Genomic DNA, 26,172 nt, shown 5'->3' with positions numbered 1-26,172 from the left:
ACTTGGTTGACGAGTCACCATGCACAGTTTAGTACGTACATGTAGGCTATTGCGGCGACCACGATGGTCTTCTGAAGATATGCACCCTGTGAATTGCGAAGTGACCAAGCACGTCTGATACTCATAGTCGGCGCTCAGAGTCGCCATAGTTACTGTCTCTTAGTCTCAGCTAGCCTTCTACGGCGAATGCGCTCAACAGCTATCCGTAACACCTGGAGGAAATATAGAGAGGATACTTTTGGCGCTTGCTTGATTCCATCAAATCAAAGCATCCCTTAAGCTTTGGCTTGCAGCGAATTGGCCAGACGTCTAAAGTTACAGATCACAAGTTGCGAAATGGGGAGGCTCGCGGCAGCGTCAGCCTCTCAACAGAGCCTTGAAATGTCTTGGTGCAGGTATAGTCTTAAGCGTATACAAGATTAACGTGAAATACGATGCGAATCCAGGTACCATGTTTCAGTTTGACGTTGTTGAACTTCCTCAAGGCTTGAAAGTTGAGAGATCCACCTGCACCCACATCGGGCCAAAAACATCGCTCGACACCGCACGAAAACAAAAAACATACAACACCAGGTATTCGCTGGTCGTCACCGACCCAACTACTAATCCGGCCCTCATTGGCTTGTCTATGGGAGAGCGGACGGGATCCCGAATTCTCCAATGGGTATGGTCGTATGTGCTTGATGGAGGGCATCGTGAGATTGATACAGGCAAACAACACGACGCGCATAACAGTTGAGCCTTCCGTTGAAACCTACAACAGACTACTAGACGTTGATTTACTCTGGATTTAATTTACGATTGATCACGTTCCCCCATCTGGCTGCCTGAGATGCGATTCGACAAGGTGATCATTAGATGGGGCTGAGAAGTTTACAAGTGGCTCAGCAACTGCTAACCCACAGGCACTTCAGCAATTGCAAATTTCCCGTAGAGGCTACCAATTGCTGCCAAATTCTTTCGAGCAGGTTAGAACATAGTGCAATCCCGAAGGCAATAAAATCAAGAGTAGAATCAAATTGATGTAATGTGAAGGCTTGATATGTAGGCTCCTTTGGAGGCTTTTTAAATGCGCCAAACGTGTTTAATAGTACCTAACATACTTCGTTCTTTTCAGTCTGTAGCATCTTGGCCTTGATCTTCCACAAAAAGCCTCTAAATTCTAGTACGGAATGCATTCGCAGATATTTCCGGGGAGACTTTCACAAGAAGATTGATTAGTTCGATATACCCAAGAAGGTTAACTAAACAACTCACCGGCAGAGCTTGTCCGCAAAGCCACCGCAGTTCTGAATGCAGTCTGCCGTGCTTTGGCAACTCTCTTGTGCCAAGGCCTGTTGCGAGAAGAAGGCCAGGGCGGTCACGGCGACGGAGATGACGTTGAAGCGCATGTTGGGCGGAATATTGGAGTATGCGGAGTAGTAGACGGATCTTGGCTATTTGGGAAGAGAAGGAAGAATTCTCTATGTGATGAGAAGCGGTTACCTGATAACATAAATACCATCAGTCCGACCGAGTTATGTAACGTCGTCTCTCCACACTTTCATCAGCGGTTACTCAAACGCCAAAGTGGAATGCGAATGGGGCTTTTCATTGTTGACTTAATCTAAAGTAAACAGTCAATTAGTCGTACTTTAACTCTATTCCGAGCGTATGAACGAGTTGGTTCAAGCTTGGCTGCGATTAGAGTTTTGAGAGACCATGTCTTCCGTGCTGTCATGTAATTCACAGCCCCATCACCGTCGGGGTTTATATTCTCGTACCGGAAAGCGAAACCGAGCTTATGGCCTGAAAGCCCGTTTGAACGGGCGTACTTGACTTCCGTAACGCCCGATGCAGGGTTTTGGCGTAAGTAACCTAGTCTTGTCCCGACTCTCTATGCCTTTGATTACCATTTGTACTACGTTTATGCCAGCTACGCATAGTCTCACCTGAGCATGGAATCGGCTATGAGACTACAGCAGAGACTTCCGTTGAAGATGTAGGATACTCAAAGGCTCCGAGACATGTTCAACAAATGTGCATACGCTGGGATGGTTGCCTCTATCGGTTTGTGCCAAAGATGCGTATACTTACTTTACAAAAAGGAGTTGTGACTAAACTTCAGTCATCACAAAAAGGTAGTAGACTATTTAATCTTCCCTGAAATCTAGCTTTGGCAACATACATCTTCCGAAAAGTCATGGCTTATGCTTCTGGGGTAGTCTCTAGTGTTTGAGTTGGATTGGCGTGTCTTCCAATCTTGGTTGTTCCTCGAGTCAACATTATTTTATCTGTTCGTACACGCCGTGAGAGTATTCAGTCAGACTGAACCATGGCTCATCGACGGATGGTTGGAATTCAATTTCGGAACCATCATGTACTCTGTATTTTATTGGTATACTAGTAAGGCCGAAACTCTGTAGGCTGAGAAAAACCCCGGTTTTTAGTAACCTCTAGTTGAAATGAAGTCCCACACTTGTGAAGTCCCTGGTTGGCGACCCTACGTGCTTACTAGATTGATCACGACATGCCGATACGCGATGGCGTAGTTTGCACCCCGTTATTGCCGCTTGATATTTCCCAATCAAATCATAGCAACGACCAGTCACTGAAGACTGTATTCACTGCTTTAATTAGTTAATATTCTGAAGCTCATTCGGCCGTGTACACATTTGATGTGCGAATGATGGTTCTAAGCGATCTTCTCGTTCTTCCTTTCGACATGACGTGAGACGGAGGAAAATGAAAACATGGCTTTAGCAGGAAAATGTCAAGTGCTATTCCGGAGTCTCTGCATCAAATGGCTCATTGGCCTCGTAGTTATCCGGAATCGGAAAATTGTTCATGTTCTAACGGGCTCGTCACCGTTATCGGCTCTGCACCAGCATCAAGATGCCGGGAACCTCCCATCACGTCATGCAGGAACGGTCTCCAACTTGAGGATCGAAGGATTCCTGCAAGATAAATGAGAGCAGCACTATGACAAAAATCTTGAAATCTCTTTCGCAGAAGAGAGTACACCGGCCATTCCTATTCTACTCTTCTTCAACATACCGCTGTGGTAAATCTGAGACATACATCCCCACCGACCATGGCCGCAATCGAAGTAGGAAACCATTCCAAAACTCATGTTAGAGGTTCAGAAGAAAGACCTCATAATCACCTCACATTGACTCTGTCGCCTTTTGAGGCTTTTGACGTCCCCGGTCACCAAAGTACAGCCGATTTTGGGCTGCCGTGGTCGGCAAGCTTTCCTCTCGGACTCAAACTTACCAAGGCCACCGATCTCTCCGAAAGCATTGATGCCCTCCAAAACCTCGCCGATTTGGGGACACTGAGCCGTTTGATCAAAGAACATGGAGGGGCAATTCTCATTCGGGGTCTCCCAATCGAGACACCTCACGATTATAGCAAGGTCGCCCACGCATTTGGCTTTCGTCCTCATATAGAAGTTGGACGTCCGCCACTCCGGACCGTTCTGGCTCCTAATGTCAAAACCGCGAATGAAGGGCGAGTAAACCAATTCGTACAGGCTATAAAATGGCAGCTCCCCACCATGGATTAGTACTGGACGTTTAATGTGAATTCTAAGGGAGTCGTGAGTGCTGACGCATCTTTCCCAGTCCACCAGAGCTGCCCATTTGGCCTCATAGTGAATATGGGTGGTCAACGATCAACCCATCGTGGCTAACTTTCAGTGCACTCCAAATTCCAGAGTCCGGTATGTTCTGAAGCATAACGCAACCAGTTTGTGAATTTTGGCACTGATCATGAGGCAGGCGGCGCAACACCCATCACCTCAGCTATCTATATTGCCCATGAGCTGTCACGCCTCAGGCCCGCCTTTCTCTCTACCCTTCTGAAGAAGGGTGTCAAATACGTGTACCGTTACACAACCAAGCCACTCGTCTCCAACACCGGGACGAGCGTTCGTGGCGCTTATGGCCAGGAGGTCAGAGACGAAGATGACGAGGCCACGGCCCGGAGCAAGATCGAGGCTGAACTCCGACGCCACAGCAACCGATTCGAGTGGCACGACGACGGTAGCTTGAGCGTGACGCACATTGTCCCTGGTGAGTTGAGTAGAAGTTTTCCCGGCTTCCGTGGATTCTAGGCTCGGAGCCTGGTTAGATCTCAGGCTGACACGGTGGCGAAGCCGTTCGCATCCACGATCCTACGGGGGCAACCGTATTCTTTGGCAATGTCACCTCCGCCTGGGGCCGTAGTCGCCACCATGGTGCGACGCGACCTCCATTCCGCGGTGATGACGGATCGTACCATCCTCCCCCAACGTATGGCGATGGAACGCCTATCGATGTCGATGACTTGGACCTGCTGCTGAAACTCGCTGAAGAGGGTGCCATCGACGTTGAATGGCAGAAGGGAGATCTGGTACTTCTTGACGTGAGTATCTGTCTCTGGGGTTTGTGACGCTAGCACGATGTGGCTGACACGAGAGGCGCTTTCCTCAGAACTATGCCGTGATGCACTCCCGTAAGCCATGGAAGGGGCAGCGCCAGGTCCTCGCTGCTCTTTGGGATGATGACGGGAGGATCAGGGATTTCCCAGAAGGCTTGGAATTGCTGAAGAGTAGTCCTAGGGTTCCTCGGACTGAGTCTGATGATGTTGAGGACATTGATCATCGGCCGTCTGAGGTCCTGATTGGATGAAATGTGTAGTTTCACGAATATCATCCCCGTGCATAGACGATCGTAGCCGCGACGTGACTAGTCAACAATTGGCCAAGCGCACTACTCCGTTCATTTGATATGAAGTGGCAGATCTGGGGCTCACGCTTGGACGGCATGGACGTGGAGTTTTGCACAACTTCGTTCCTCGGAGAATTTCAACTTGAATAAATCTTCAGTGGAATAAATTGCTATTTTATGAATCCTACCGCACATAGACTCGACTCTTGCAGGCTAAATCAAGGCTTCCCTCCCTAATTATCAAGATGGGCAGGTTGACCTCTTGACTCTCTTTGTGCTAGTTTCCGAGAGCTCCGCTAACCCAAACCAGCCGCAAGCGGAATCGAAGAGAGCGTCGAAGTTGTTGTAGAACATCCTGCCAGTGTTGATGAAGGGTAGCTTCGGCGCCACGGGTGCGCCCTCCAGAACGAATCCTGACGGCTGCATCGTCGTAGGGTTGGGCTTGCCCGCACCCTGGGCAGTGACGTTGTAAGTCGCAATCGGGTTCTTTTCATTGGGAATGTGAACCACCACGACGCTTCCCTTAGCAGCAACCTGCGGGTGTGTCTTGATATACTTGGAAGTGACGTTCTTGACGTGCGATCTAACGTCTTTGTTGACCGCAACAAACGCTTGGGGAATACCGGTATCGAAGAGGGCCTGGCCCTGGTCGTAGGGTGAGCTGTTGATACTGATTGCCATGTTCACCATGTTCCAGTCGATGAGGGACTTGGATCCGGATCGGACATCGAGCTTCGTCTTGCAGAATCCCTCCGTGTTTTCGCTCGTAAGACCGACCTCGACACCATCTTTGCCCAGTATGTAGCCCTGGTGGATATCCGCCACAGGTCGACCCCCGATTGACACGATGTTGATCAGGGACACCTTGTCAGGCAGAGCATCGGGCTGCTCAGTACTCCATCTACCGAAGCCGACGCCCATGTAGTGGATATCTTTGGGGTACATTGTGATGTTGGACTTCTGCGCTTCCGTGCAGGAGCCCTGTGTCTTCCAAGCGCGGCAGATGCTGGCCTCGGTGACCACCATGATAGGCACGGAGGCGACAACGTCTTCGCCGGTTCCGCGCTCGTCCGTCTTTGCGGGAAATGTGATGTTCGCATCAATCCAGTAACCTTGCCACAGTCTGCCGCTAGAGGAGAGATACTCGTTTCCCGGGTGGGATTTGTCGAATGTCGTTTTCTCGTCAAACCCGAGGACGCCAGCACCTATCATGACGCCGGTGGAGCCGGTGTCCATGCCGGCAGAGGGGATACTGATCGGCTTCTTGTCGATGTTGTATTTTGTCAGGACGGTGAATGTGAGTGAAGGCGTGGTGTCAATGAGAGGGAACTTGTTAATGAAGGGGATGAAAGCGGTGTTGCTTTCTGTAGCCTTCGGGTATGTCGGGGGTCCTGACGCCGGGCATGATGCCGCTGCGGCAAGCTCCAAGAGAGCTGAGATGACTAGGGTGGTAGAGAAGTGCATTTTGGATGATGAGGAAGATAGACCTGATGAGGTTGACTGAGAGATGTTGAGATGAATATACCCGGTGGCTCTGGCCGGTATTTAATAATTTGGATCTGCGAACCTTCAAGTAAGATAATCTCCCGCGAAAACCTTGAAATCGCATCTAGAATATGCCCTTCAGCTTAACATCGTAGCTGAGGCTCAGCTGAATGTCTAAGAAGTCTGTGGCGCCAAGACATCCGAAAACGTGGCATCCAGTTCCATGGAGAACAACCACATCCAGATGGCATTCTGATGGAGAGAATGCGGGGCCGAAAAGCGTGGCCGGCCCACAAGCCATGTGTGGGATGCCGGAACCGGCGATAGTCGGCATGGTGTTGGTCTGGACCTCCACATCTCCGCAAACTAACTGAGACAAGGCATTTGCATCCCCAACTTAAAGCCATGCTAATTCTAGCGGACAAACAACCAAAACATCTCTCATCGGTGGTCTTTATCCCTAGATGAAAGCATCCACAGTCGTAAATTATCCTCTGATCAGGAAGAAGACGTCTTCGGGGGGGCTCGTAAACCATCCGACGCCAACGAGTTGGAGTAAGCCTAGCTTCTTTGCGTACTTTACTCTATGTACAAGAATTAAACTTCAATCCATCCAAAAATTCCGTGTTTTATCAATGTCCACTGTCTTCGGCGGAGCGCGACGCCACTGAAAGTCAATGGCAAACCCGGCAACTCTTTTCCGGGTTGAGTGCACTTAACTACTCAAACCTCTTAAGCCATTTGTCTGCCTTGGTCCAATCTTCAACAAGATGTCGCTGTCGTCCCTTGCCACGGACTTTGAAGCTGACATCAAAAGCCTTTGGACCAGTGAGGATCGCATCTTTGAAGGCGGTCTGCATCGAAGTATCCGGCATCGTATTCCCCGGTACGACATCAAAGCACCAAAGGAGCTTTGACATGGTCATCAACATGCTATTCTCGGCCATTCGCTGACCGGCGCAAATTCTTCTCCCAGCTCCGAAGCTGTAAGTAGGCCGGCGCGACTGATCTTCGATTGCCCGCTTGGATTCCTGATCGCGGCTCTTGACACCCAGTGGGTTCTTCATGAATCGTTCCGGCTCAAAAGAGTCCGGATCCTCGTACTCATCTGAGTCATGATTGATGGCCCAGATGTTCATGAGAATTGTGGTCTCGGCGGGGATATTGTAGCCCATGTAGATATCGTCGCGGGTTATTGCGTGAGGAATAGCCATGGGGAATCCTGGTCGCCACCTGAGAGTCTTCAGATCAAGTTAGACTATTATAAGTCGTACATGGGCAACATTCATGCAAGGAATACTGACCTCAAGGAAGCAAGCCTTAATATAAGGTAAGGTTTCTGCAGTTAGGCGTTCACAACGAACACCACTTTCGCCAAACACCGCATCAACTTCTGCTTGCGCTCTTTTCTGGATGTCTGGATATGCAACCATGGCCAACACGAAAGTTTCGAAAGCACCGGCAGTTGTGTCCGAGCCTCCTTCCATCAGGAAGCCGGCGATGTACTCCAGCTCAATATCGCTGTAACCTTCCTTTTCGTTATCGCGCAAGAGTCCAGCCACAAAACTATCTTCAGCCTTCCCCTGACCAATCCGTGCTTTTGCGTCCTCGAACAAGTCATGATACAACCCCTTTTGTTTTAACTTGAGGTCTGCGGCTCTTAGCTTCCAACCTCGCCAAGGCGTTAGGGAATCCGGGACGTATCGCAAGAATGGTAGTACATCGAAAGGGGGAACAGCGCCTTGATCCAGCATGCCTGCCCACTCTGCTTGACATTCAAAGAACTTCTTGATCTTGCCCTCATCGCTGAAATCCTTTCCGCGGGTACCAAAGACGCTTGACATGATGATGGCGCCAAAGTACCTCAGGATGTGATCGTGGTATCCAGCAGGCTCACAAAGCAACTCATGCATCATTTGCGACGACTCGGCGTCTTGCAGCCGCACAAGCTTGTCAACCTCTTCGTCCTTCAGGAAGTCCGTGATCGTCTTTCTCTCTTTCCTCCACTTAGGCCCGTACCGCATAAAGACGAGATGAATGTCACCTGGTGGGGGTAGCACGTACTCCACGATAGGTACGTACGGTCGGGACGAGTATAGGGCCCCGCGTTGGTCGAGGAGATCGCGCACGGATTGCCAGGTATTGAGGACGACGGCTTTGTTGCTGGGTCCGAGTGACAAGCCGACGAGGCCGTGCGATCCGTACGTGCGGCTCCATGTCGCAAACTGAATGAAGGGTTTTGTCAATGGGATTTGGTGAAGGTTTCCGAGGAATGGAATGGTAGGAGGCCCTGGAGGAAAGTTGATGTTGGATTTGGAGCTCCGGAGGCGAGGTCGTATGAAGAGATGCACTATAAGTGCGCCTGCAACGCTCAGTGCAATTGTCAAGATCGCCATTTTGGACGCCAGAGATAACCCAGAGCAAGCCTGCTTGACCTCAAGTCCAAGAATTACACTCTATTAAATACCCAAACATTGTCCGGTTGACCTCCGCACTTATCCTGGCCTCTCGCAAATAAGACTAATCTCATTGGTTCGCAGATGTTGGGATGAGTAACGGCACGCATATGCGTGTGACGCTCTGCTTACGCTGTCCGGCGTGAATTCATCATTTCATTGCTGGAAAATCAAGTCTCAGGCAGCATTGAAGACATATTGGAGATGATCTACTGTATAAGACATGTTGCTAAGTAGTAGATAGGCAAATCGGACTTTTGCAAGTTCAACTCATATACACCCAGGCGACTGGAGCCCATCCATCGCTGACATGCCAGAGGCATTCTCCAAATAAAGAGAATAGCTTGTCAAAGGAGACATTCACATATCAGTATTTACATTGGCCTTCATATCTCGCCCATGCCTTGATTGTTCAGGAGGACTTGAACTTGTTATCGAAAGCGAGTTTACGAGCCAGTGCCGTTGCGCAGAACATTGCAATAGAAACGGTTAGCGGCGGGAGCGTGTCAGACACAATAATTACGCATCGAACATATGGGAACAGCACTCATACCAGGGCAGGAAAAGGAACAGCCAGAAGAAATGTCAACAATTTTTATTTACATAAGGTAGGCACTGACATTACCAAAATCCACTTGACCTAAGACCGAATTCACCGAATGAGGTCGAATTGATAAGAAAGTAAGGTTGAGTGGACCACGGCGGGATTCATCGCGTAAATACGAGCAAACCACATCCAACTCAAGATTTCTTATGCTCGCAAGACAGTCCTTTCTGAGACTAAGATGATGGTTGCCCCATAGAAAGAGACTGAAGACGGGCGCCACTTGATCGACAATTGAAGGGTTCTGGGGGCAGGATATGCTCCGCTTCCTAACCCACCGCACGCCACGCCTACCGCCCTTGACAGTCTGTCAGGTGTACTGTCAGGTCAGAGTAAATGTTGTGTCACCGCGATAACTAACAGGGATTCCGGCCGAACCCTCAGACTTCTCGAGGGAAGCTAAGGCCCTGGAGTGGTCACCACCAAGAGTGAGAAGACGGGATGATGTGCGGACACGGATGGGATGGACACTCCATGTCCGCATCGCATCATCTGTGCGTCCAGGGGGATGGTCAGGAAGACATATGCAGATGCACATGTGAAATGCAAGATTACGGATGTTTTTTACTCCCTGCAGCGGGATCTTGTATGCTTAGGGTTTAGCTGAGACAGAAACAAACATAAGCATACTAAATCTCTTTCAAGTTTCTTCAACGTCGGGACGCACCACCACTTGGTGATCAAGACGCGCCGATCGTGTCTCTGGATTCCAAGACATTTTACCCCCTTTCAACTCTTTTCCGACTCAAGACGTATGAAAGAGGTGGAAATTCCATCAGAGTTATCAAATGAAGACCTTTTGTCGAGCCCACAGGGGAATAGGCACCACAGCCGCATGGACAGTTGGCGTCGATTAGCGCTTCTCGCCCTCAGCAAACAACAAACGCCACTCTTCCGATGTAACCGCTAGCTGTATCATAGGAGGCCGCCGCGTCTTGCAGCCGATTGCGCTAGCTTCGAGGCCGCCTACCCGCCAGCCGCAGAAAAGAAACTGGCGGGAGCGTTCCTGGGTAATGGGGTAAAAGTCCGTAGCTTTGACGGTGGGAACTCTTGGAGCTGTGCCTTTTTCAGTCTAGAAGAGGCGAGTGAACGACAAGGCTCGGACCTCCTCATCATAACTAGTGCAATCCTCATATCCGCATTGACCTCGAGCCTCTCCCCTACCCTACGGCCTAGGGAACGAGGGGTGGCTGTCTCTAATACCCTCACTCTCGCAATTGTCTGCGGGCTGAGAGGCTTCTGGTCCTGCTTGTTGTGTATTTCCCACCTCTCACTACAGTCATTCGTTCGTGATCGGGGCCTTCCTTCATTTGAGGTGCTTCTTTTCAATTCTAGCTTTACTTACACAGCTGCATGACAGGAGCATCAAGACTTCAAGCGGGCGTTTGCTGACCGTCGCTTGAAGAAACAACTGCATATCAATATACGACCTTTTCAACATATAAAAATATACAACAGAACAGCAGGACCTGGATAATAATGCACCATGGTTGATCAGGGAATCCACGGAAGATGGTACGAAATCGTGGGGAAGATTTTCAACCGGGGCCTAATTGGAGACATTCTCAACACGCCCGGCGCCATCGTCAGTCAAGTATTGTCGTCGCCAGCGACGACAACACAGGAGAACGTCCAGGCAGAGGGTACGCCAGCGGCGGCGGCAACGACACAGGCTGCTGCTGCGCCGGCTGCAACAACACAAGCAGCCGCTGCTCCTGTAGCCGCGACGACATCGCCGGCCGCACAACAACCTGCTGCATCGCCGGCAGCGACGACGAAGCAGGAGCAACAGCAAGCTGCCACAACACCAGTCGCTCAGGCGCCAGCAGCGGCAGCGACCACATCACAGCAGGCAGCCCAGGCATCACCAACAACAGTTGCAGCAGCAAACCCTCCGGCGGCTTCAACTACCTCTTCGAAGGTTGCAGCTGCTGCTTCATCAACACCAGCTGCAGCTGCTACAACTATTCCGGCAGCCGCCGAGAATGCAGCCTCATCACCAGTGCTATCACAGGCAGTTACACCACAGGGGACGGGAACAAGCGTGACCGGGCTTGGAACTGCGGGTACCTCAAGTACGAGAACCGGTGGGACCAATGCTACACAAACACCATCACCAAACTACGAGAATACATCACCATCAAACAGCCAGGGACCATTGGTTGCCACTGGAGTCGTGCGTAAGTGCATCTCCGCAATTCAGCTGTATAGCTGCGTTTATACTAATCGATATGCAGTGGGTATCGTAGTGCTCATGGGACTCTCCCTCTTGATATTCTGGTGCTACCGACGGAAGAGGAGAGCAGCCCGGCATCGTCATGAAGCCGTCGCCCCCGAGAGTCCTAGTAACGAGTACGGTCCGGCCTCGCCTTTCCGCGACCACGTCGATCAGAGCTTCACTGAAATGACTGAGACTCGCACGGTCTCCAGCGAAGATGACTCCACCATTCGACACCCCGAACCCGGGTACCAGCCTCCGTCTCAGCCGCCGATGTCGCCTCAAACACAAGATACACCAAGAACAAACCCATATGCAGCAACTCCTTTCTCATACGCTCAAGCACAACAATACGTTCAATCGCTCGCAGGAACAGGGACCTTCGGCTTCCCTCCACCACCCCCTATCCCTGAGCCATCACCTATACGCATCTTCAGATGGCCGACTCGCTCATCCCGCAGCGGCAATTCTACACCCAGCGTCTTCTCCGCGTTCCGCACACCAAAGACGCCTACACGTACTCTCTCTCGGGCTTCTCGAAGTACCGTGTCATCGATGCTATGGCACGGCCGCAGAGATGTCGCCCGGAGAACCATAATCCGTGCTCCCGGATCTCAAAAGTCGGCCAAGTCGCGTACCAACGGCTCTTCCCATAGCCCCGAGAGCACGATGCCAGAGGGCCTGCATACTCCCATCCTGGATTGGCTTCACTGGATCCGCGGCCATCAACAAGTAGAGCCCGACCCAGAGATGAACCATCGCAAGAGCTTCGCCAGCACCACGGAGAGCTCCATTTCCGAAACAAGCGTTGCAAGCACGGCCAGTAGCGGTGTCTTCTCGCCCACACTCCTTTCATACCACCCTCCGGCCAACACGCCAAGTATTGCAACCGATACTATGCAATATCTACCTTTGCCTCTATTCAAGAAGAGGGCTAGTGACGTCAATAGTGAGGTCACGATGGAACCGTCCGGAACCGTCCGCATCCCAAGTTTTGGATGACGACAGAAAACAAAACCTAATGACATCCCATTTTTTGGGCAACAGTCGCTCATTGCATGGCTCAGGTGTTCTGATTTAGCAAATACTCTTTTTTCATTCAGTAAATATTAAATCTGAACAAACTACTCAAACACAATGTGCCTAAGTCTCAACTCTTCAATTAGTCTAACTCAAGGCTCTGTGCCATCAATGATAACTTCTCGTTCCATGCCGTTCTTGTTCCTCCCGAGATGAAAGCATGCATAAAATGCGCACCCTGACACAAATCCAACAATGCCGAGCGAGCCATACATCCAAACGAGGTAAGGGTCCTGCGAAACAGGCGCAAGCGCAATGCAAATGGCGGCGGCTATGCCAATAGTCAGCCAAAACAGGGCGGACACAACCGAACGAAGACTGAAGTTAAATGATGTTGTCAGCAATGGAATCTTGTTGAGACCCCTGACTCCTGAGTCCAGAAGGGATACCGGTAAGCTTACTTCTTTGGGGCCTGGGTGAAGGCTAGCTCCAGCCCGGTGACGATGATGAACGCCTCGGAAAACGCCACGAGTATGTAAGCGGGTGCCTGTATCCAGACATGGATACTTTTCGACGGAGACGTGTAGATATAGTGTTGTAGGACACTGGCGTAGACCATCGATACGGAGGCGAATAAGAAGCCCACGAAGATTCGGGCGACGGGATCAAAGTCGATGCGATATTTACGGAACATGGGATACACAATCACTAGGAGGATTGATCAGTATTGGCACCGCAGAACCAAGCGAAACCGTGGAAGCAATTACCCACCGTCTAAGAAAGGGATGAAGATGCACAGGGCGATAGGATCCAGATTCTGTAGCAGATCATTTGGAGTCCCATGCAAGGCCATCTCACCCGCTTGAGAAATGAGATTATTCCAGATTTGGATCCAGCAAATGAAGTAAAGGGGGAAGAACAAGAACATCTAGACATTGAGTTGGATGGTCAGCTTTGCACTCATCTCGTGCAGACTTTAATGGAAGAGGAGCATCTGTGGACTTACCTTGCAACTCTTTAGACCTCGCATAACGTCCATCACGTAGTCATCAGTATATCTAGCCTCACTTGCCATTGCGTAGTCTCCATCATGTCCGGACTCTCTCAGAGCCGAAGGAGTCGCGTTATTGAACCCCTTTTCTTTGATAGCGATGCGAGTCACTTGGAGAGCGTCGATTATGGCAGAGCCTTCTGGGGGAACCTTGACGTATTTCTTCTGTCCAGAGATAAAAATGGCAGCAGAAATGATGATGGCACTATGGCTGTCAGCGATGGCAAATGTCATGAGAATTTCGTTCTCTTACATGAGTGGGATAAGGTATGCCAGCCAGAACGAATGGTGTGCCTCGACGTTGACAGTGATCAATGGCGACAATGCCCCAATGTTGACAACCCAGTAGAACCTGTACAAGTGTTAAGAACTCTAGGATATTTACGTAAAATATAGCTTGGAGATGCCTACCACATGAAAAGTCTCTGGACTGTTAGTTCAGGGTCTACCAACACTTCTTCGCCTGACTTCAAAGTTCTGACCACGGGGTGTGTGTTCTGGTATTGTTCTGCACACATCGGCGTCACATTGGCCTTGATACCACCTGTGCCGAGTCCAATCGTAATCATAGCTGCAATCAAACCGCCAAATCCCGCACCATTTGTGATCGAAGATGGCGTAGAAGTTGCGACGAGAATGACGAGGCCGACAATGTACACGGCACAGGCCACAAGAATCGCCTTGAATTTTCCAAGGTACTGGTCTAACATCCTCAATGATTCGAAACAAGAGTCGTGGCGAGGCCGAGAGTGAGTCCCAACTTACCTGCGATGATGGCTCCAATCACGGTGGATGCGTAGGCCCAGAACTTGAAGAAGTTGCCCAATGCTGTAGCTACTGCTTGACCCCGGCCAAGGGCCCCAGGCAGATCGGATCTAGGATCATAGGGATTGCTATCGATCATCAGAGTCATTCAATCTTTCAAACATGCGTACTTCTTTGATGTCAGGTTCTTGCCGTCCTTACTTGATGTAGTTTTGAATTGGCCCGCTAAGTCCGAAGTACGTGAACCTCTCTCCGAGCTGCAAACCTGTGTTAGATCTCGTAATGTACTAAACCCTGGGATTCTGAAACGTACCTCAACAACTAGGATCAACAGTGCAACGGTTGGGAGCTTATCCGGGACTCTTCGCAGACCTTGCCATTGTTGTGCAGGCAACTTGAGTGGCTCAACGGGTTGCACCTGTGCCTCTTCTGGGCCGGTAATGCGATCCTTAGTATCGGCCATCATGGTCGCTCAGCAATAGTGCATCTGGAATCTGAAAAAGGTAATGGTTGTTGGTAATCAAACGATATGATCCAACAGGGTGGCATATCCTGAAGTCAAATACATGACCTTGATTCTCATCCCGATTGTTCACGCTCCGAGTCTTGGTTCCCTAGTTCCTTGACTCGATCCGGCGCGGAGGATAAAGCGGGGTCTCCCGGACATGGACAAGCATCATCAGATACCATGGAAGATAACGCTGGGGCATTTTCGCAAGTTCTGATTGGTGGCGTTCTCTGGCCTATCATTGACTATACACCAAGAAGAACGCCGCCAATGAAGTTCAATACCGTCATCAAAATGGGGATTTCGGCCGTGGTCTCCACCAAGATCGGCCATTTGAACGCCGCCAATGGGGTGTAAACTCGGCGGCAGACGGCAATGAGGATGAAGAAAGGTCCTCCGGTCCGGAGATAGAGGCCCGATTGAGAGATAACGTGGGTTGATATCAAAGTGATTGTTTCTTCAATGCCCTCACTGTTAATATTCGCTGACGGAGTTTCAACCTACCAAATCTAGATTTCCGTAAGTCAATTAGACTTGTTCGACTATGACTGTGATAAGGAAACCCAAAGACTTACAGCAGACGCCGGAGCCAGCCACTGGTAGACTTGCTTTTTCCGCAACCAACTATCCCGGTATCGACCCTCAATGGGTTCAACTATGGAACGAGCACGGCGGATCAATGGTGAGAGCGGACGAAGTTGCACTTGAGAAATATCGAAAGGATCCGGCCAAGTACAATTTTACCTACCCAACATACAAAGGTTCGTTTCTTTTCACTGCAAAAGTGTGTCAAGAGGGATGCTAAGAGGTAAACTCAAAGGCCCAGAAGTCTTCCACGTAGAAGACCGAAAAGTCCCCGTGACTGCACCTGCTGGGAAGGTATCCGTAAGAATATACTCACCTGAGGGCCCCGGGCCTTTTCCAGTACATCTCAATTTTCATGGAGGTAAGATAAAGTCCGGCTGATCTGACGACACTGCGCTCATATTACACTCATAGGTGGCTGGGTACTAGGCGGGCTTCAGAGTGAGGCTGCATGGTGCCGCCATATTTGCAATAAGTCCAACATCAAAGTCATCGATGTAGACTACCGCATGGGACCAGAGCATAAGTTTCCGACCGCCATCTACGACTGCTGGGACGCGGTTAAATGGGTCAGTACTAACTCGAGCCCGATCTGACAGCTTTTCAACTGATATGCCGTGATGCAGGCTATCAAAAACGCGGGTGGGCTAGACATTGATCCCACAAGCGTTTCTTTCGGCGGGCTTTCGGCAGGTGGCCAGATGTCAGCGGTACTTGCTCATTTTGCAAGAGACGAGGCCATCGCAATTAAGTTGCATCTCATGATTGTTCCAGCTACCGACATGAGATATTGCCACAGAAGCATCAGTCAGCTCAACGAGTCAAATTGCCCATATGAGAGCGCTCGTTTATACCGAGATCTTCCTTGGGGGCCTCTTGGCCGAGAACAATGGTTTTTGAAGTATTGGCTCGGGGACGATGATGGTGAGTATATAATGAGACACTGTATTTTTTGGTAGCACGCGCTCATTCCATGATAACAGACGAACAAGCACGATTGCTCAACGATTGGATCCTGACGCCGGTACTCGCGCCAAACTTTGCTGACTTGCCGCCTGCACATATCATCACCGCAGAGTTTGATTTGGAAAGGGACGAGGGAGAGTATTACGGGAAGTTGCTACAGGATGCAGGGAACGAGATTTCGATGAAACGGTACAAAGGGGTTCCTCATGCATTTGCTCACTACAACCATCCAGAGTGGGGTCTTTCTAGAAGTCTTGAGTTCATCGATGATACGGTTGAGCTACTTAGGGCTGCGCATTATGAGAGCTGAGGGTTGAGATCTCCAAACTTGAAACGGCTGTTGGGACTTGCTGTTCTTACCACTTCATTGCATTGGGCAAGTGGCGGAGATCCAAGCTCCTAAATATTGGATCTGCGTTCTCTTGCCCGGATGCTAGGGTTGCTTCAATTGTACAGGCAACAGCTCAAAAGACCTGCCACCAGGTGTTGAGGATTCCAAATGTTATCCGACTAGAGGCCAAATCGTTTTGGCCAAGGCCGCTCATGTGCAGACAAACACTATGCGACATGGCAGAGAATATGAGACGTACATCATCCAGAGACCCTGGTCAAACGGAAACGTAGTTCTCGGAGAATATATGCAGAGGGGTGCTGGGTGACTCTCTTTTCTTGTACTGAATCTCGGCCTTGAGAACTTTTATCGCTGACGTCTATTGTAGAACGAGCGACACTTTGCATACGCGACCGATTCCATTCTGCAAAGAACATCTGATCTTAGCAGCGAGCTCACCCAAATCGAGTCAGAGATGCTTGCTAGCTTTTCCCGTCTTCGGCCTTCGCACGAGGGTGGTGCCAGAATTGAGCGGGTCGAGCTGATTGTCGATGGCCAGACGCGTGTTCTTGTACACAACTACGGGGCGAGCGGCACGGGCTCCAGGCGGGATATGGCATGGCGTTGGAGGCTGTCGAAGCCATTGAAGATGTTCTGCAAGGCATTGTGCAGAGTGATACGGGAGCTAAACTTTGACTTTTGGATATTAATTCGAGTTGATAGTCACTGTAGAACAAGCCCAGAGAAAAGACAAGCATTCATGCAGAATTCGTGGCCTTGAATGCTGCTTCGATGTGCTCCTCGAGATGGAAGACGTTGGCAAGCCCACGCCAAAAGAGAGCGTCGATTCTCAGTAACCCCAGGCGGAGGAATGAAAATGACGCCACTTTCAATCGAAGACTCTTCCGTGTCGACTGCAAATCAGTAATCCAATCGAAGGCCTCTTGGTAACTATGTGAGGAGATAGCCATTGTCATTTGAGTAAAGCAAATCGAGGAAACTATGAGCTGAGTCCAAGATGGCCAGAAGACGTTGTCTGTGTCTGAGCTTAAGATCTTTATGACATCGGACAGACCATGAGTGCAGTCTCTCATGGCTTCTCTTTCCTCTTCCATTGGACTCGCCCTTTCCTCAGATGACTTGTAGTCTGTTGAGCTTTGGACCAGTACTGGACGAAGTACAGCCCGCAAGATGATCATGCGAACGTAGAGGTGGGCAAGACGATGAGAGTTTGTTGTCGAGTCTGCCTGGACTGCGACAGAGGAAAGGTTTTGAAGTAAGGGTTTCGTCAAGACACAAGTCTTATCATTGCTCTTAGCCAAGTTATTAACAGCGCGGGTTGAACTGTTGAAAACGTTAGCATTGTTGGGGGTAAGACAAGAAAAGATACACCTCTTACTAAAGGCTGGTGAGTGCTGAGTTGAGAATCTCAGTCACGGCGGAGAACTGTGATAGCTGTGTCTCGTCTTCATCCCTAATTCCGGAACCAATAGAACTTCCATGTTCGATCGCGGTAATGAGCCAGTTATCTCGATGAATCAGTGTCGGTGACCCCTGAACGCAGGCTGTCCATGTATCGACGGCAAAGATGCAAAACGATAGCCTCTGCCGTTGAGCCTTTTGCCAATCTGGCATCGACCACCCCGAGGGATCCAGATGAAGACCTAGTGTGGTTGCGCAGGCAACCAGCCTCCCCAAAATGTCCCGTCTGTATACCGTATCTGCGACGAGAGGATCTGCAGATGGGCGCAAAGCAAGGAGTAAGAGAGTCTGAGCGACCGCTATGCTCGGCGAGTGGACTTCGTAGATGAGAGCCTTGTTGATAATTTGTGCCAAGGCAGGATAAGGGGGTTTATCATATGCAACGTCGACACTTAGCTTATCGTCATGAAGGGCAAAAGGTAAAGTGATAGAGTAGATAGCGGCAAGGAGATACGGAGATGATGAAGATGGTTCTACAGGTCGTGATATCGACAGAATGGGCCACCGGGGCTGGATGAAGTCCCAGAAGAGTTTGATGAGACGCTGACCAACAGCGGCTGGAATGATGTCTTCTAGTTCCTGTCTGTTCACAATGACTCCTAGATAGTTGGAGCCAGCCTCTTGTCTGCGACGAGAGAAGATGGATTGCTGTGAGATGAGAAACTGACAAGGGACTGGTTGGTCTTGCACCGAGTGAATAGCAAGCTCCTTGAATCCGAACATGCCGTGGTCATCAAATCGATAATGACGCAGAAGGAGAGGGTCCATGTCACCGCTGAGACCTAGCAATTGGGGGTTGGTACCAGGAGGATACTCGGCCTCCTCCTTCGAGCTTGACTGACGAGGTGTATTCATACACACGGCTGAAGGTGTGCTTGGAGCCTGCGGGCTTCGGAACATGGCCTCGAATTCGGACTGGGTCGTGGTAAAGTTGAAGTCTCCAGTATAATTCAACTGATCAAGCTCCTTGTCTGGAGACTGCGGGATAAGTTGTGTTGGACTTGGCATTGTCATCGCTGATGCAGCCATCCGTGAACCAACATGAGATGAGCTCGACCCGTCGCCTGTATTAGGGCCGTCATCGGACGTCAACAGCCTCTTCCTTGGTGCAGCAGCCTCGACGAAAGTACACTGTCGGTTGTGTGATACGCATAGGCGGCATGGCGGCGCTTGATCAATCCGACAGGCGGTCTTGCGGGAGCGGCAGAAGTCACACGGGCGCTGGCGCTTGCTCATATATCTTCGCTGGTGACCAGACATGCTGCTGAAATGACGACGAACGCGTCGTGGCTTTTCAACAGCAAGCAACTCGTTGATCAGACTGCCTGGGAGCTTGCTTACAAACCATGTATCAGGACAAGATGTAGAAACACCGAGCTGCTATCAAAGCCACTGTTGGACAAGATGAAGGCAAGGCAGAGCATGTGGTTGATGTCTCGCCCGGCTTGAGTGACGGGGCATGACAAGAAGAAGGTGCTTTTCGAATCAACAACGCGCGTGGATCACGGGTAAGCCAAACTTGAGTCCGCAGCTGGCACCGCCTGGCGAGCTGCCTGTCCCATAGCTTTCTTATAAGAACATGAAGACATTGAACCTCGCAACCAAACGTAAAACTAAGCGGAACTCTGAAATCTTGTTTCGACTTAGAGTGACCGAGTCCGATCTCACTCGGATCTATTTCACGCACGTCTTTTAAGACAGTTCGGTGCATTCAAAAGAGAAACTTAGACTCAGGCCTCCAGGTCAGTCTTCAAACTCTTTGGCCAAGGAACTAGGCGCATTGATAATAATACGGCGCCGATACACCCTGGCAAGTTGACCCGGACTGGAAGCAGTAGGTAGTTGTTAGTTTCAACCATATAGGAACGGGACTCGAGCATGAAAAGATGAGCAACTTACGGCGCAGGTGGTGCATCCCGTCCAACCCTGACCACCACATTGCGCATACTTCTGAACAGTACACGACGGCGGGCTTCCAGTCCCAGGAGACGTGCCTCCTCCACCTACAGGCGAGACAGGAAGCGCCGTGCCAACAGGTCCCTTAGCTGCGTCGCACGTAGAAGCGCAACCACTGCATCCAGAACCTGCCGTCTTCGTGGTTCCGATCGAAGCAACAGCAGGACCAGGGACCGTATATCCAGACAGCTTCGCATGAATATTGACAGCGATACCCGGGTCGCTCGCCTTGTAAGCCCCCGGGAAGCTAACCGTCGCGGGCTTCGCCGTTCCCGTGCCGCCCGAGACGGAGAGCTGGAAGCAGGTTATGTAAAGCTGCGCTCCGCCCGACGGACCGGCCGCATGGAGCGCGATGACTTCCGCGCGAAGAAGGTAGTCGCCATCAGCGATGTCTCTGCTGATGGGAACGTCCATCTTGCCGCAACAGGTATTGAGATCTTTGGTACCCCAATTATCGTCGTCGCCGGAGCCGGAACCGGATTTAGCGGACCAACCATCTTGGAAGATCTTGAACCAGCCCGAGGAACCGTCGGCTGTGGCGGCGTTGTCGACTTTGCTGAGGTAGACTATGACCGGGCCGTAATGCGCGCCGCCAATGGCTTCGTTCTTGCAGCTTCTGTCGCCGTTTTGCTATTGCGGCCATGTATCAGTGATGATCCGTTCGTTGCCATGAAGGATCTGTAGCATTACCTGATGCATTTCAATGGTGACTGCTCCACCAGCCTTGACAGGGCATTTGGCATTCACGCCACTGGTTCCGCCGACGTTGCACCTCATTTCGTTACCAGCGACATTTGTGACAGGCGAGTTGCTCTGAGGCAATCTTGCACACTGCGAGCCTTGAAGGGGAGTCAGTCATGGTGCCATTTACATCGCTAAGGTAGAAACGTATCATGTCAGTTCCATCGACCCAAAGTTGCTGGAAAGTGGCATGGGCGGCAACTTGTCTACCGGCGATCGCTACGATCGCTGCGAAAATGTTCCACTTCATGGCGACTTTAGCTGATGAGCTCAGTAAGTGTTAACGATAGAAAAGGATAATAACCAGTCACTTACGAGCAAGGCAATCCTGGAGTCGGAAACCACTTTCATTCTTATAAAATCGTCGATCTGCTGGTTGAGTTCTTATTGGACGCACCAGACCGTAAACGGGCTTCAATATGTTTCTCATTCCTATGATCTACCAATATGAACTATTGTCATCATTGTTCACATTATCCTTAGCAAAAGAACTTTGAACATCCTTGGAAAACCCCGAATATGGGATCGGCCCTTCCTGTTACTTTTGTTGGTCCCGTGGGTTACTGCCCCGGCTAGGCCGTCTCGGCATATATGTTGACCCAAACTTCAATGTCTGTAGCTCCACGGGGTCAACATTGGCATATGAAAGCATTGGCCACGAGCAAAGCGCAGTCATGTTGTTGTAGCATTGGAACGTTCACTAGCACAACATTGCAGTCCAGAACCCATATAGCCGGTCGGCCGGTAGAAGTCGCCGGCCACGTACCTTCCGTAACCGCCGTAATGCGACGCAGGATACTTGGGATTGGTACTTTTGAAAGGTACTCGAAAGGCTGGTCATCTGTCATATATTATTGAGATCATTTCAGCTAGTATGGTCTTCAACAAGGCGGTGGCTGATGCTGAACTGTACTTGAGCGGGATGTGACAAGCAGAAAATAGTACTAAAATAGCAGAGAATACTTTTGAGCCAACTTAGGTATCTGACATTACTTCGTAAACGTACATACATGTATCGCTATGATATCAAAGTGCCATCCACCTCAAAAACAAAACAACACTGGACTTCTAACCTCTGAGCTGTCAACGCGTGGGCAAGGCAGCTAAAACAAACCAAGTCTGTTCTACAATGGAAAACCAATTAATCTCATAAACCAACGAGCAAAGACTTTCATGATGGGCGTTGCAGGTACCGCAAGATCTCCGGGTCCTGGCTCGGCGGACACTTCTTCCCATCGACCCCGATGGAAGTCAATAAGATAGGGTCCTCCACCAAAGTCTCTGGATGGACCTCGAGACCATAGGACAACTCTACCTTGGCGCAACGCGCTGCATCGACCAGCGCAGGTACATCGATCTCATTATCCCCAGTGCCCGCTTTGGCGGCACGAATTAAAGCCTCTCTCTGTGCTGCAGGTATACTCGACACCCGCCCTGCGAGCTTTGAGCCTGGCGGCGGGGTTGAGCTGCCCCATTCATAGTTCATTGGCCGTAAGAGCGCGGCGCCAGTCTGTAGGACCCAGCTCTGGGCCGCCCCCATGTCCTCAACTTCCTCCTCGGCCTTCTTCCGCCACTTGGAGGGGAGAAACTTGGACAGCACGTGAAGCGTACTGAGGAAGCCTCGTTTGACTGCCTGGAAGAAGCCGTACACGTACTCGTCGGGAACCTGCCGTATCAAAGCACCCAGCGGAATTACAAGGACACCAAACAGCATCGACCATCCCCACTGCGCACCATTGAGAGGGCGGGTGTCGAAAGCCTGACCACCCTTCCAGATGATGATCATTTGCCCGGCCAGAGTGGCGCACTGCACCCCAATGAACCAGGGGTTGCGGAGGACGCCCTGGTACCAGATGTTGAGCTTGTTATCGACACGACGGCAGTTGTGCTGGTTAAAGAACTGCATCCAAACATAGATGTTAAAGATCATTGTCTGCAATGCCTCGCGCTCTGCGGTTGTGGTGGGATGGAAGAGTTGGTCTCCCGCGTAGTGGAGGGTGAACATGACTGCCAGCTGGTAGATTGCTTGGCCCAGGATCATCTTCCACATCGTGATGTTTACAATGGGTGCTGTGCGTGGCTCTGGCCTGCGTTTGAGGAAGTCTGGTGAGGGATAGTCTGTTGCCAGACCAAGCGAGGCGAAGATGTCCATGATGAGGTTGATGAAGAGTAGTTGAACGACGGTGAAGATGGAGTCTCCTGCCAATTCGGAGACAACAGTAAGAGTTCCGGCGGTAATATTGATTGTGAATTGGAACTAGAACCTTATTAATGTCCGTTACGCTGACTCAAGGACTTTGATCTCACTTACTTGGAGGAACTTCTTCACAGCTGTATTCACCGTGCGACCCCATACTAAAGCCTTAACGATCGAGGCAAAGTTATCATCAAGCAAAATAATAGACGCAGCTTCTTTTGCGACTTCGGTTCCTTGGATTCCCATGGCAAAGCCTACATCCGCGGCCTTGAGAGCCAACGCGTCATTAGTGCCATCGCCAGTCACGGCAACTGTCTCTCCCATTCCTTTCAGATGGGTTACGAGCAGGAGCTTATCTTCCGGGCTAGATCTCGCCAGCACCTGAAGCCGCGGAATGACCAGATCCAGCTGAGCGGGGGTCAGCTTCCGGAACGTCGGCCCATCCATTGCCAAGCCGCCGGCTGAATAGATGCCGCACTCTGATGCGATAGCTTTTGCCGTCAGAAAGTTATCTCCAGTGACCATACGCACAAAAACACCGGCCTCCTGACACTGTCGCACGGAATCGAGGACCTCCGGGCGAAGGGGGTCGCGGATCCCAAAGACGCCGATGAATGTCATGTCGGCAAAGTGCTTCTCGAAGTTGATGGAATCGGGATCGTCTGGGTTCTCGAATGGTGCTTCGACTTCCTTGTAGGCGATGACAATCGGTCGAAGCATTTGCTTGGCATACTCGCGGATCGTCGATCGCAGGTCTTCTCGAATCTCGGTCGTAATCGGCTGAACGGCAAGACCAACCTTCGGTTCCTTGAGGACGTGTGTGCACTGGTCAAAGACGACCTCGGCTGCGCCCTTGACGAGGAGTCGGTGTTTTCCATCGGGCAGCTTTGACATGACTGCCATCCACTTTCTTGACGCGTCAAAAGGAAACATGTCGACAATCTCGTTGTTTGCCCTCTCTTCACCAAGTGGCCCCATGGCAAAAAACTCGCGGCTGAATCTCAGGAGAGCAGTCTCGGTGCTCGTCCCCACGAAGCCGGCGTCGTTCGGATTATCGCTCTCGAACGAAGTGGTGTTCAGCGCGATGCTGTTCTTCGTCAGTGCTCTCAAATCGCTGCTCAAGGATTCCAGCAAAGCTTTTGGGAGTTCCTGGTCTGAGGCGTCGTCGGTGCTCGGGTCCTTCTTCACATCATCATTACTGATTTCTCTCGGGGCGTCACCGAAGCGCTCATGAAGTCCGATCCTGCCAGCGACGACCGTCATGCTGTTCTGTGTCAATGTTCCCGTCTTATCCGAGCAGATGCATGTGGCATTGCCCATGATTTCACAGGAACGGATGAGGCGGACGAGGTTCTTGTCCTTGAGCATTCTGGTCGTGGCAAAAGCGAGAGCAAGGGTGACTGCTAGAGCTAGGCCTTCAGGCACGGTGATCACGACAACAGTGACGGCTAGGATGAGAAGTTTGAAGAATGTCTCGGCCTTTTCAGAGGCGGTTCCGCCCATGGTCGGAAGCCCGACGAGGAAACGAATGAATAGGATGAGGAAGAAGATGATACCGGCAATCGCGCCAAACGTGATGAGCTGCTTTGCCAACTTTCCGAGTTTCTGCTGCAGGGGGGTTTCCTCGACGTCTTCTCTCAGCGACATCAAAGTTCTGCCATATGTCGAGTTGGTTCCTACCGATGTCACCAAGTACGCACCGACACCGCCAGATACCGTCGTCCCGCTGAGAATGAAAGGGTCAGTCGCCGAAGATCTGTGGGCCTTCTTATTGCGGACATCGCTTTCGCTAGGCACATTCTTGTGTACAAGTTCGGATTCGCCCGAGAGAGAGGACTCATCGACCTGAATGCCGGAGCCCTGAACCAGTACTCCATCGACGGCAACGACATCTCCAGTCTCAATGTGCATGATTTCTCCAACCTGCACGTCGTAAACGGAGATGTTCTGTGTCTTGCCGGACCGTATAACCTTGACGTCTCTTTGTTCTTTCCTCTCGTTGAGCTTCGCGAACCTGGCGTTCTTTTGCCAGTCCGTGGCAGCACTGGCGAATACAATGACCAGAATAGCCACCACCACGGTGACACCATCCACCCATTGGATATTCGGCTCGTCATCGGATGCATCTACTGTTTCGTAGATACCAAGCGCCAAAGATATCGTGGCGGAGATCGTGAGGAGGAACATGAGCTTGTCGTTGAACGCGATCCATGCTAGCCTCAAGAATGATTTTTGTTTTCGTTTCGGGAGTCTGTTCTCGCCATAGATGCGCCTCCGGTCGGTAAATCCCTGGGCTTCATGTTGGACCAGGTCTAGGTCCAACTTGATACCATGCTTGTGTTGTGTCGGTGAAGGTAGAGGTGTGATTGTGGCAGCCCGCTTTGCCTCTCCTGCAGCGATAGCCTCCTCGAATGAGATCGTGCCCTCGAGGCTTGTCTCATCTACACTAAGTCCAGCGGCAAGATCTGTTCGCAAGCCTGCTGCAAGGCCGGGAAGACCACCGAAGCGTCGGAGTGCTGATAGGTTGCGCGCAGTGATGAGCTTGTGAAGTTGGGCCGGCGTGAACGCGAATCTATTGTTCTCGATGACAGCATCATCGCGAAGGTCCAATTCCTTTTCATTGTCCTCTAGCTGCCGGGCGAACTGCTTGCTGAATGGGTCCTTTGTCGGGGTTTGGCCTGTATCTAATTGGCGCGGCGCGGCGGCCGTGATCTCGTCGGCCATCGTCTCGTGCCTCCAGTCGCCAGGAGAAGTTTGTTTGGACGGCGATGGGCGTGACGACAGACAGATGTTCAAGATCAGAAAGGGCAAGAATTGACGAGGAGAAGAACAGAGACACGCAGCGCCAGTGTGTCCATAATCCCATCAACAGCAGGGGGGAGACAACAGTTGGTAATATGTTATGGTCATCTGGAACCGACCTTTGGGGCAACGGCACGGATCTGAGAGCCGCGTCATTGCATCTTGGCGAATCTCACATTCGTGCCGAGAAAAATCCAAGGCTTCTCGGCACGCTGTGAGGATGTTTACTGGTTGGGGTGGGTAGACGATGTCTGGGACTAGACTCGTTGCACAAGCCTTATAGCCCTGGGTCGTGTGGGATGTGGAGATCAACG

General features: G+C 50.9%; 10 protein-coding genes across 10 annotated transcripts; 3 read left to right on the top strand and 7 right to left on the bottom strand.

The window, feature by feature from the left end:
- Window positions 1–1,162: 1,162 nt before the first annotated feature.
- BDP55DRAFT_728786 (uncharacterized protein) lies at window positions 1,163–1,391 on the bottom strand (the record flags this gene model as incomplete). Its single annotated transcript, XM_060579482.1, has 2 exons — window positions 1,163–1,199; window positions 1,258–1,391. 2 exons carry the CDS (start codon window positions 1,389–1,391, stop codon window positions 1,163–1,165), a joined length of 171 nt encoding a protein of 56 aa, XP_060429488.1.
- A 1,682-nt stretch (window positions 1,392–3,073) lies between these two features.
- BDP55DRAFT_744377 (uncharacterized protein) lies at window positions 3,074–4,805 on the top strand (the record flags this gene model as incomplete). The annotated part of the gene is made up of 5 exons (XM_060580513.1): window positions 3,074–3,492; window positions 3,606–3,703; window positions 3,762–4,055; window positions 4,139–4,386; window positions 4,455–4,805. 5 exons carry the CDS (start codon window positions 3,074–3,076, stop codon window positions 4,650–4,652), a joined length of 1,257 nt encoding a protein of 418 aa, XP_060429487.1. The 3' UTR covers window positions 4,653–4,805.
- Window positions 4,806–4,814: 9 nt separating this feature from the next.
- On the bottom strand, window positions 4,815–6,213 carry BDP55DRAFT_664325 (uncharacterized protein). Its single transcript, XM_060574938.1, has one exon. It carries the CDS (start codon window positions 6,153–6,155, stop codon window positions 4,932–4,934), a length of 1,224 nt encoding a protein of 407 aa, XP_060429486.1. The 5' UTR covers window positions 6,156–6,213; the 3' UTR covers window positions 4,815–4,931.
- Window positions 6,214–6,716: 503 nt separating this feature from the next.
- Window positions 6,717–8,572, bottom strand: BDP55DRAFT_715624 (cytochrome P450; the record flags this gene model as incomplete). Its single annotated transcript, XM_060578315.1, has 2 exons — window positions 6,717–7,417; window positions 7,481–8,572. The coding sequence occupies 2 exons, from the start codon at window positions 8,570–8,572 to the stop codon at window positions 6,896–6,898; spliced, it is 1,614 nt and encodes a 537-aa protein (XP_060429485.1). The 3' UTR covers window positions 6,717–6,895.
- A 1,838-nt stretch (window positions 8,573–10,410) lies between these two features.
- On the top strand, window positions 10,411–12,694 carry BDP55DRAFT_155643 (uncharacterized protein). The gene is made up of 2 exons (XM_060565633.1): window positions 10,411–11,416; window positions 11,474–12,694. The coding sequence occupies exons 1-2, from the start codon at window positions 10,723–10,725 to the stop codon at window positions 12,454–12,456; spliced, it is 1,677 nt and encodes a 558-aa protein (XP_060429484.1). The 5' UTR covers window positions 10,411–10,722; the 3' UTR covers window positions 12,457–12,694.
- Window positions 12,542–14,923, bottom strand: BDP55DRAFT_155621 (POT family protein). Its single transcript, XM_060565632.1, has 9 exons — window positions 14,604–14,923; window positions 14,492–14,547; window positions 14,291–14,418; window positions 13,937–14,228; window positions 13,779–13,877; window positions 13,481–13,730; window positions 13,246–13,402; window positions 12,936–13,182; window positions 12,542–12,852 (listed from the first exon to the last, which is right to left on the bottom strand). The coding sequence occupies exons 1-9, from the start codon at window positions 14,754–14,756 to the stop codon at window positions 12,627–12,629; spliced, it is 1,608 nt and encodes a 535-aa protein (XP_060429483.1). The 5' UTR covers window positions 14,757–14,923; the 3' UTR covers window positions 12,542–12,626.
- Window positions 14,924–15,286: 363 nt separating this feature from the next.
- BDP55DRAFT_155608 (alpha/beta hydrolase fold-domain-containing protein) lies at window positions 15,287–16,800 on the top strand. Its single transcript, XM_060565631.1, has 5 exons — window positions 15,287–15,559; window positions 15,619–15,744; window positions 15,798–15,952; window positions 16,010–16,307; window positions 16,367–16,800. The coding sequence occupies exons 1-5, from the start codon at window positions 15,343–15,345 to the stop codon at window positions 16,657–16,659; spliced, it is 1,089 nt and encodes a 362-aa protein (XP_060429482.1). The 5' UTR covers window positions 15,287–15,342; the 3' UTR covers window positions 16,660–16,800.
- Window positions 16,801–17,421: 621 nt separating this feature from the next.
- BDP55DRAFT_582662 (fungal-specific transcription factor) lies at window positions 17,422–19,618 on the bottom strand. Its single transcript, XM_060570841.1, has 2 exons — window positions 18,080–19,618; window positions 17,422–18,024 (listed from the first exon to the last, which is right to left on the bottom strand). The coding sequence occupies exons 1-2, from the start codon at window positions 19,420–19,422 to the stop codon at window positions 17,439–17,441; spliced, it is 1,929 nt and encodes a 642-aa protein (XP_060429481.1). The 5' UTR covers window positions 19,423–19,618; the 3' UTR covers window positions 17,422–17,438.
- Window positions 19,619–19,933: 315 nt separating this feature from the next.
- BDP55DRAFT_552457 (fungal cellulose binding domain-containing protein) lies at window positions 19,934–21,109 on the bottom strand (the record flags this gene model as incomplete). Its single annotated transcript, XM_060569211.1, has 4 exons — window positions 19,934–19,987; window positions 20,062–20,748; window positions 20,809–20,957; window positions 21,007–21,109. 4 exons carry the CDS (start codon window positions 21,107–21,109, stop codon window positions 19,934–19,936), a joined length of 993 nt encoding a protein of 330 aa, XP_060429480.1.
- A 921-nt stretch (window positions 21,110–22,030) lies between these two features.
- On the bottom strand, window positions 22,031–25,780 carry BDP55DRAFT_552347 (calcium-translocating P-type ATPase; the record flags this gene model as incomplete). Its single annotated transcript, XM_060569201.1, has 2 exons — window positions 22,031–23,116; window positions 23,171–25,780. The coding sequence occupies 2 exons, from the start codon at window positions 25,778–25,780 to the stop codon at window positions 22,031–22,033; spliced, it is 3,696 nt and encodes a 1,231-aa protein (XP_060429479.1).
- Window positions 25,781–26,172: the final 392 nt, after the last annotated feature.

The sequence above is a fragment of the Colletotrichum godetiae genome (assembly GCF_030913485.1).
Source record: "Colletotrichum godetiae strain CBS 193.32 chromosome Unknown BDP55scaffold_21, whole genome shotgun sequence".
NCBI lineage: Eukaryota > Fungi > Ascomycota > Sordariomycetes > Glomerellales > Glomerellaceae > Colletotrichum > Colletotrichum godetiae.
This window is presented reverse-complemented; position numbering and strand designations above follow the sequence as displayed.